This window comes from Erythrolamprus reginae, chromosome 1 (genome assembly GCF_031021105.1).
Source record: "Erythrolamprus reginae isolate rEryReg1 chromosome 1, rEryReg1.hap1, whole genome shotgun sequence".
Lineage (NCBI taxonomy): Eukaryota > Metazoa > Chordata > Lepidosauria > Squamata > Dipsadidae > Erythrolamprus > Erythrolamprus reginae.
The window spans coordinates 340,333,998-340,344,551 of NC_091950.1; the positions used below are offsets into that span (position 1 = coordinate 340,333,998).

Below are 10,554 nucleotides of genomic sequence, written 5' to 3' on the forward strand. Positions count from 1 at the left end.
TGTGTTGGCTTTTTTTGGCTGCCGCTGCACACTGCTATTTAGTCTGGTTTCTTACAATGAAGTCCTTAGCTACTATACTTTTGTGGAACTTGCAGTCTCAGAAAAAAATTATGCTAAACGTTGCACCACAAATAAGTAATGTTAGATATTCTTCCTAGTCAAAAAATTATTTTTTTCTGGGATGTTTCCCGGGATAACTTACAACCCTGAGTTTTCTTAGTGTCTTTCATTCAAATCCTGAGAAAAGATTAAAGGATAGTGAACATTTCCACCAGCTCCTTGTCATGGTGATATCATTTTCTGGTTACTATGAAATTTGTCGGCACCAGAAACATGTCCGAGAAGGAGGCACTTTTTCAGTTGATCTGCTTGAGGTGCCTGACAGAACCTATTGGTTTTGAAACAGCACTTTTGTGAAGGATTTCCCTGAATGTGCCTGTCTCATCTTTAAAAATTGAGTCAGATACAATAGTTGCTACTATTGTTCCTGAATAGGATTTATTTGGCCTTCCATCCAAGGCAGCATCTAGGTGTTCCAAGGGGCTTTGTTTGTTTGTTTGTTTGTTTGTTTGTTGGTTGGTTGGTTGGTTGGTTGGTTGGTTGGTTGGTTGGTTGGTTGGTTGGTTGGTTGGTTGGTTGGTTGATTGGTTGGATTTGTATGCCGCCCCTCTCCGGAGACTTGGGGCGGCTAACAGCAACAATAAAACAGTGTACAATAGTAATCTGATGTTAAAAACGATTAAAAACCCATTAATATAAAAACCAAATATACATACATACATACTATGCATAAAATTGTAAAGGCCTAGAGGGAAAGAGGATCTCAATTCCCCCATGCCTGACGGCAGAGGTGGGTTTTCAGTCGCTTACGAAAGGCAAGGAGATAAAGATGAAGTTGTGTAAAAGATACCAAGAGTGGGGCTGCCATAAAACAAAAAACAATCGCAGATATGGATTTAGGTTCAAATGCATGCTTTGGAATAAGAATAATAAAACATATTAGTGAAAGAATGGAATACTACCAGCCATTTTAATGCATGCATGAGCACCCAGACATACAAATGCTATTTGTGACTGAATAACTGAGAATGGGAAATAGCTGAGAGAAGAACAAACTTGGAGGGAGGTGGGAAGAATTAAAGTAGGCTAAAACACTGACAAGCGGGAGTTGAGTGAAATTGAAAAAAGGATGTACAGTATAGAGCTGGAAATCAAAGATGGAACTAGACAGTGTCAATCTGCTGAAGGACTAAAGTTTTGGGTGCCTTCAAAACAACTGCTGTGGGAATTAATGCGCAGAGTAGATGGCCCAGCATAGGATCTGACTGTCTATCCACAGATAGGAAAGGAGAAGAGAAAATAAAAACAGCCAGAAAGCAAACCCAAAGTTGCTACCCACAACTTTGTCGCTTAAGTTTTAACTGATGTGTTTAATGAACTCTTTGGGTAATTTAGTGGCAAATGCATTTTAGGCTAATCACTCTGCTTGTTTAGCAGAAGTAGTACTATTGCCAGCATAGTCTCTGAATTGTAGAACTGTTAGGTCATAAACTAATTTAGTGCATTCTAACCTACTTTGAAGACAAATGCAGGAAGAACAGTAAGTCTGTTTGTATGTGTTACAGATTCCATTTACTTGATTAAACTGAAGTTCTTTCTGTCTTCATTGTGTTAAAAAAAAATAATGATTCAGAAGAAAGAATAGGCAAGGGACATTTTATCTGATCAATTCTGAGAGCTCTAAACAGTGTTTTCTTGCTTCTATGCTCTTTCAATCAACTGATGTGGATGCATCCAGCAGTATTATTTCAATGTGGTTAGTTGCAATAAGTTTGAGTTTCCTGATCTAATTAGTGAAAGCTTCAAGAGAAATACTGTATTTTTTAGAGATTGATTGATTGATTTAAATTTATAGGCCGCCCTTCTCCTAATGGACTCAGGGCAGTGTACAAGAATAAAAATACAATAATAGAAATACAATTTAAAAACCCCAATATTACAACATTCATACATCATTCATTCATTACTACTGGCTGTAGCAGAGTATAACACTCAACGGCAACAGGCCCTCTGGCAGAGCCATGATTTAAAGGGCTTTTGGAAGGTCAGGAGGGTGGGGGCTGTATGAATCTCAGGGGGAAGTTGATTCCAGAGGACTGGAGCCACCAAAGGGAAGGCCCTTCCCTATGACCCTGCCACATGCACCCTCGCCCCCCTAAAAGACGGTAGAAATATTGGTGCGTCTTATACATTCAATACAGCCATTTTTGGCCTCCTGAAGTCCCACCCCCATGCCCCATTCACAATAATGGTGTGTGCACAGGATTTGAGAGGTCTGCAGTGTGATTGGTTTTTGTCCTTGCAGTTATTTTAATAATTTACTTTTGCATTACAGGTATTTCATGTTTATCAGGACATGGTGGTCAAATGTTTCATAAAATCATCCTTCATTTGCTCCTGCCTGTATTTCTGTGGGTACCAAACTGGAATTTGTCATTGGACTAATTATATTGATGTCACAGGTGTTTGAACATAAGGCCACTTGTTTATATTATTTGCTGTCTGCTGCTGCTTTCTTAGCTCCTAAAACAACAGCCAGGGAAGCTAGTGAACTGTGCTATTCTCTGCACAGGCTGTCTGTACCTCTTCAGGCAAACAACCCCCGTCTTTCATTCCTCTCCCTTCCATCTGAGTCAGGACGTGAACATGACAGCCTTTTCACTTCCTCCTTACCCGTTTGGGGTGAACAGTCCTTATCCCAGAATCAGAACTTGTTCTGTGTTTTGTTAATTTTTATTATTGCTGTTATTGTAGTTATCATCATCATGATAATTCCTTTTATTTATTAAACATGAAATTCAATCAACTGAACATTTAAAAAATGTGTCACAAATGCCATTGACCCTGTGCTAATGTTTGATACGGGTTGCTGCCAGCATACTAGCTATCAACCAAGTATCTTCTTAAAATATATGATGTTCTGAGTAGCACTGTTTTTTGCAGTACTGCTGGAAAAACTGGTGTTATTGGAGGAAGCTGCGTGTGTTAATGTGTTTTGGACATGGTATCAACTGTCCCGATGACAATGGATATCACTGTTACATTTTTTATCAATAGCCATGTAATTTCGATGTCCAGGTCACAATATTTTGCAATTTTTTCCAATTTTTTTTCTTCGACTATGGCATCTTCTGGTACAGCGATATCAATAAACTGTACTCTTCAGCCCTCAACAGTCGTGATATCTGGCATGTTGTTGTTATTGTTGTCATTATTATTTTATTCACAAAAAAACAGTAATACACAGCAAACAAGATTTATATGCTGGATTTCGTATCACAATATCACAAGTTGAACACTTCCCAAGCATGTAGGACTGTGTGGTGTATTTTCATATGATGTGCGCAGATCCAAGTACGGTGGCCGTTTGCAACTAACAGATCGTGATTTTGTCCATGTTTATTGTTTTCAAATGCCGGCTGAGGTCTTCTGTGCTAATTACCACTGGGACCACCTGTTCTGGTGGTATTATTATTATTGTTATCATTATCATCATCATCATCATCATTCAGGAAGGTTGCAACAAATGCCATCTTCCTATTTTGCAGCTAGAGGGAATCAGTGTGTTCTAATGGCTGTTGGACTAGGCGGGAGTTGTGTACAAAGGCATGCATAGCAGCGGTGAGGATAGCAAGAGTGGTCGCAAGGCATGGTTAAAAAAATAATCAAGATGGTGGCTGTGATGGCATGGTTGAAGCTCTGCCATTTTAAAAAAAAACAGAAAATATTGATCACACTTATGGTCATCATCTTGAGGGGGTTTTTTTCCACCATAATTCTGCAGCACTCCTGATGGGTCAGGTTCCTATCCAAATCTCCAAGCTCTGGAATGAAGAACTATTTTTTTAATTTCACAGATGTCAACTGGAAGGCAGGTAATTTTTATTGGCTATAGCAATTGTCTTCACAAGCAGGGATGGAGGGCAAAAAGCATATCTTGGGCAGAAGACAATTCAAGGACCCTATTCTGCTGCAATTGGTCACAGCAATTGCTGTGACTGTCATCTGCCTCTACGGCTCTGGCTTTTGAAGTAGCTAGTTGTATTCCAGGTTTCAGACCATAAACAGAAGGACAGAGATATAGCAGAACCAGGGTAGTGACACTTTCATGCCGCTTGCTGGGCTGACTATTCTTCTCATCTGCCCTCAGTAAGAGGGAATTGAGAAACAGGCACCATAAATCTCCCCAATACTTGGAAGACCCTTGCTTGGGGCCAGGAGGGTGGTGGGCAGAACAAGTTGCCCCATCATGAAGAAGCTGAGAGGGCTTCTGCTTCCAAAAGTGTCATGTTTGAATTGGTACTTGTGGCAATAAATGGCTGTTGTATGGCCAAAAAGCAAACAAGCTGTCCAGAGTCGGCCTGGCACCAAAATCAAAATAAACAAATCATCAATCAGACCAAAACAAAAAACAAAAACAACCCAGGTGAAACATCTCCTACAGAAAATAGAGAAAATGTGAATGAAAAGGATAAATCAGTCAAAACATGTTCCTTGTTCAAGGTTGAGTGAAGCAGTTGAACAGATCAGAATCGATTTACAAAAGCTGTTGTGGACTACAAATGAGAAAAGGGTTTCAAAGGATGCTGTAATGTTTGAACAGCAGAGTAAAAAAGTTTATAAAGACATGCAAACTTTGTTAAGCAAGAGAAATACAGCATAAATCAATTAAAAAGCAACTGCTAAAGCCTCACAACTGTAAACACTAGAATAAGATTAGAACAGAAATTGGAAGAGAAATTTCAGTGTATTGTTGATGTAGCTGTCATCTTTACCCCTGATTCAAAAGAGGCTTTCTTGTCTACTTAGGGATTGGATTCATAAAATTAGAAGAAGGCACATATAATCCATGAAATTCCCCCATTGCTTAGGCAAGAATCCAGTTTCAAACATCAATGACAGATAATTGTCCAAACAGTTTTCTGGGAAACCATGTAAATCAATGAACATTACCCTTCAAAAATACTGAATCAAACAAGTTTTCTTAATATGCGGCCTGAAAATGCTCTTGGATCAGCACAATAAGACATATTCCAAAAACATTTTTTCATACAGTTTGCATTAATTAATGACAGCATCTGATCAAATGTATGTGTAGACCAGAGGTTAAAGGAGTAGATTGAATGGCTCCCAGTTTTGGTTTTATGCATCTCCCTTTGATCGTAGCTGTTTTAAACTGTGAAACAATAGAAATTTCATTGCTGGCAAAATGTGTACAGGGTCCAGGTTATCATATGAGTGATGATAGTTATTGCGACTTGTTTGCACCAATCACTGTTTTAGTAACATCGCATTGCAACAATTCATTGAAAGCTAGTTTCACTTTTCTTAATCAATGGTTTGACTCAGGGTCCACTACAGCCATTCCTTAACCATGAGACAATGTTGAGTGATTTTTAAAAAAAATATTTATATATTTTATGTTTATTTTGGGCTGACATATATGTACGTACGTACGTATGTATGTTTAATTTTGGAGGGAGGACCTCATTTAATTAAACATATCAGCATCTTAATAATATAATAAATTATACTTTTACAATCAGTTACCAGGGTTCAAAGTAGGAATAGAATAGAATAATAGAAATAGACCCACAGCAAGCAAAATCCAAAGCAGATGAATTCCTCAAAGAATAGTTTTATTGGATATATCACATTGGCACAGATCTGATAAAAAACGAGACTAAAGACTCCACAGTTTTCCCTAAAATCCCAGTTTTCCCTTTACCTCAATTCAATCAGTCACATGGTCCAATGAAAATCCTGTCTGGATGCCTGGTGACCTAATTCCTCTGGCTTGGTGCGATAATGTCCTTAGTTCCCAAGAGAAAGTATTTTATGTTGGCTGCAAAACCCCAGCTATCTCTAATCCCCCTCCCTATCACTCAGCTCCAGTGTGGAAACAGTGAAGCCCTAACATGGCTTCGGTCAGGTCAACTTCAGGATTGACATCAGTATTATAAATTGTACCACTTTATTAAGATCACACTTAGAATACTGCATCCAGTTTTGGTCAACATATTATAAAAAAGTTGTTGAAACCCTCGAATGAGTGCAGAAAAGAGCAATAATGATTAGGCGGCTAGAAGCTAAAACATATGAAGAATGATTGCAGTCTAGTCTAGTAAAAAGAAGGACTTGGGTTGGGGTAACATGATAGCAATGTTCCACAAGGAAGATGGAGGGTCAATCTATTTTCCAAAGCATTAGAGCAAGACAAGAAGCAATGGATGGACACTAAACAAGGAGAGACACAACCTAAAACTAAGGAGAACTCTCCAAACAGTGAGAACAATTAACCAGTGGAACAGCTTGTCCCCAGAAGTTGTGGGTGCTCCATCATTGCAGGCTTTTAAGAAGAGACTGGACAGTCACAATGTCTGGAATGGTAAAGGGCTCCTGCTTGAGCAAAGGGTTAGATTAGAAGACCTCCAGGGTCACTTTCAACTGGTATTCTGTGTGCTATTGGGTAACTTTTCTTCAGCAAGCTAGTAAATGTAGCCTGGCAATGTTTTCATAATGGAGGGAAAGGCATCCAAATCTTGCAAATTTGCTCACGCTTTACATTTATAATTCTGTTCTTTTGTATATGTTTGATCCAGGTTACACCAGCTTGACAAGCATTGCCAGTCTTCTGCCCAGCAGCTTGTGGAGTTACTCAACAAACAGAATGAGTTATACAAGGAGCGCCAGATGCTTATAGAAGAGGTGGATTTTCTGCGGACTCAGGTATCCCTGAAAACCAGGATATTCATGACTTTACTTCACGCAGACCAATTTTTCTTCCCTTTTTTATTTTCGGTTTATTGATACTACCATGATTAATGGGCATTCTCATTCCTTATTGAATCAGAATTTTTAATGCCCTCCACCTCTTCTCTTTTTTATTTCCTTTTCCTTGCGGAACTACTATAGAACTACTGATTTAATTTCTCTTGTATCATTGTCCCATTACCCTTCACGGCAATGGTTTATAAAGATGAAGAAAGCCATTTCACAAAAGTGCTTGAATTGTTTTAAACTTTAAACAAAAATCTTCCCGATTTGATACAATTGCCCATTCTTTGATAAAACTTCATCAAGGTTATGTATTCTACTATAAATCTGTTACTTCTTTTGAAGGGAAGACAACTATAGATGTGTCCTAATACAAGGCATCTGCTATTTGCTGTTAAGCATATTAAGAAATGTTAAGAAATCATGGAAGCCTTTGTTTTACAACATATTGTTATGAAATATAGCTCTATAAACAATCAATACAAGCAAAAAGATTTGAAGCCTGTTTTTGGGATATTCATTCATTGTCAACTATCTTTAAAAAGAAAAAAAGAAACACAGAAAAATCATGTAATGACACAGACATCTACAAGTGGTAAAAATCCATCTTTTGTTTGTTTGTTTTCTTTCAGTTATCCTCTGCCCCACAGCCGTAGTTGAAAACGCTTCGGGGAAGACATCAGAGATGGAAAATGCCAATCACCTTTTTTCAGCATAAAGACTTGATGTGCTTAGATTTTTAAACATTTGTCAATGTCTTCCCTTGCTGGGAAAATCATCCCATCTGTCTTGAACTGGCAAATATCTTTAAGATACTCAATAACTTGTTTGTCCACTCAAGAAGACAAGTTCTGGTTGAATTTCTGAGGAATTGTTTATACTTTGATGATTGACATTTGGGCAGTTTTCTTTGGATGGGACTTGAAACATGCAGAGAAGTTATACTGGATCAAAACCAGCTTTAAATACAGTATTACCCACCCACCCCCAAGCGCTCATTTTTACATCATTTTTTACCCTGACAAGAGAAGTACACACACCACCTCTGAATTAAGTTATAGTATTATTGCCCCATGGGTGAGGAACAGTTCCCCCAATAAGATTGAAATATATTCTGTCTTTGCAAGATGATGAAAAGGTTATTTTGCTATAACTCTGAAGCTTAGTATTGTCGTACAGTCTGCAGTATTTATCAATGATCGTTTTTATATCTGAAATATCATAAATGCATCTCCCCGATTGGACCGTAGTTGTTTGCACTAAACCTGGCGCTTGAAGACTTCAATAAACAATCTTAGATATTAGTTTAAAACCACAGCAGGTCAGATAAATGACATTCTCAATGATTTTATAAATATGATGATCGTTGATTTTGTGTGTGTGTGTGTCTTCATATAAATGAGTATAATAATATATAATCCCTAGAGAAAACTCTTCTATTTGAGGTTGGTATTTCTACATACATCATTTTCTCCTTAGAACTTGATACGATACAAACCTTTATGTTTAATAAATGTCAGTCTAGGCAAACCTATATTAAGGTTGATTGAAAGAACAAAAAGGATATGGCAATAGAAGTCCTTGTTTGTGGCTTTATCATCTGTGAACAGTCTTAAAGTATGGATCTGTCCTAGCACCACAACGCCAGCATCTTTGCTGCTCAGCAGATATAGGGCATGAAAGTGCTGTATTGTCCTGGGACACCAGTGCTGTTCATGATTTGACTTTGTTGTGCTGCAGGTTGGAGAGGCACATGGAACTGCCAGCCTCTCTGACCAGATTCCCTGCATGTTCCATCTTTTGGGGCAATTTTCACAGAAATATTTTATTTGCCCCACATTTGTATTCTGGTCCTCCACAATCTCCCCAGAAAGTGGGACATGTTCCTCAGCCTGGCTTCATAATTGATGGAAAAGGCAGAAGGAAGGTTGTTAATGTTATCCGATTCTGGAAAGGGGAAGGGGTTGATTAAAAATAGTGCAAGCTCAGACCATCTGCACATTCTTCTATTATCTGGGAGAAAGGGAGCTGTCTGTTGTTCATCAAAGTTATTATCGTACAAAGAGAATGAAGACAACTTCAGCCTAGGAAGCCCAGAGCTAAATTGTGTCCGAAGATTTAGTAATCTACTTTCTTATCTAATAACCTTTGTCAGATTCTTTTATTTGACTGTCAGTTATGTATCAGAGGCAGATATGAGAACCAATTCAATTGCCTCTGGGTTCTCTCTGGAGAACTTTAGCTGCCACAAAGCAGGAAACCTGGTTAATTTTACCCTCGCCTTCCCACTGTTGTGTGCTCCACAGCATGAAGCATCTGATATTCAGGTCGTCCAGTCAGGGCAGCATCCTGATTTTAGACCAACTGGTTATTCTGAAGTTTAAAAAACAAAAATAAGAGTTTGGAGAATCAGGTTTCCAAGCTTTTACAAAAGAAGCTACAGCTGAAGAGGCCAAAGGCCAGAAATGAATGATTCCCCAGGAAGAACCACTTGGAGCTAAATAAGTCACACCCTTCCCCCACCCACCTGCAAAGACCACATTACCTCCTCCTCCACCTTCCTCCTCTGTGCACGGTAGAATGTTTAAATAGGATGTTTTCAATTTTCTTGTGTAAAATATCCTTTTCTGCTGCTTCACATTGTTCTGGGCAGTGGTAACAAGATGGAGACTCTGTTGTGAGGGCATGTCAGCAAATTTAGCATTTCTGCTGGAGAAGCAATGAGCTATTTTTTTTAAGTTGGAGAAATAAGCACAGTGCGGCAGCACGGGAAACTGTTGGGGTTTTTTGTGGGAAACTAACAGGAATGTTCTTTTATTCTGCAGTTTAAAGAGAGCGATGATGTAGAAATATTACAGCAGGGCTGTAGTTGGTCCGTTTTTATAAGATGTCACACATGTATTTTGAAGCTTTTTCTTTTTAAAGTTTTAAATGCTATATTTGGAAATCAAAGTATTAGAATCTAAAGTTGTATTTATATTCAATGAACCTGAATTCCACATAGCCCCATGTACATTCTTCCACATTAAAAACTGAATGGATATAGGCCAGTGGTTTTGCTTCTCAATATGTCCATCTGCCAAGGAAGCATACATTTTAAAAACACTGCTAATATGGAGGCTGGTGGCAGGTATCCTTAGCATCTAGAATGTCTTGACTGATGCCCATGATGGTTATAATCTTTGAGGTAAGAATTTAATAAAAATGTGAGCTCAAATTAAATCCATGTTGGATTCCTCTTCCAGGCAAAATTTCTAATGTTATTATAAATCTGCCTATCAACAAAAGCCAACCTGGGATGGAGACAGTACACAAACAGGAGGGTTGACTAGCAAGAGGAAAAATGTATGCGTTTGTAGTGCGTAAAGGAAGGGCAAGTCTAACAACCAATTTTCGATCAAAGTCTTACGTTGTTAAACACATTGACTTCTGAATAAATATCGCTAGAGCTGTATCTGTGAAGTGTGACATTTGTTTGCAAAATAGAGAGATTGCAGTACTGCACAGTATTGTTTCAATGAAGAAACTGTACCAAATAATAAAATGAAAGTTCTTGGAAATCAGATATAATTGACTACTTGATAAATGGTGACTCATAGCAAGGTTTTAGTTATGATTAAAAATGGTGAATATTGCAGTGTCCAAGGAAGTATTTAAATCCCCATACACAGTGCTTTAAAAGTTGCTTGGAAACTAAGAAGGAGCAATAAGACATTT

General features: G+C 38.2%; 1 protein-coding gene across 3 annotated transcripts in view; it reads left to right on the plus strand.

Annotated features, from left to right (window-relative positions):
- The window catches only part of SDCCAG8 (SHH signaling and ciliogenesis regulator SDCCAG8), a 141,936-nt gene extending 131,536 nt beyond the window's left edge, over positions 1-10,400 (plus strand). For 2 of the 3 annotated variants that reach the window (XM_070734033.1, XM_070734036.1), the window contains 2 exons: positions 6,663-6,789; positions 7,470-10,400. In XM_070734033.1, coding sequence (XP_070590134.1) covers positions 6,663-6,789; positions 7,470-7,493 — 151 coding nt within the window. In that variant the 3' untranslated portion in view covers positions 7,494-10,400. Of the gene's footprint in view, positions 1-2,395; positions 3,234-6,662; positions 6,790-7,469 lie in introns of those variants that run through there. The other variant, XM_070734035.1, reaches the window with a different exon arrangement.
- Positions 10,401-10,554: the final 154 nt, after the last annotated feature.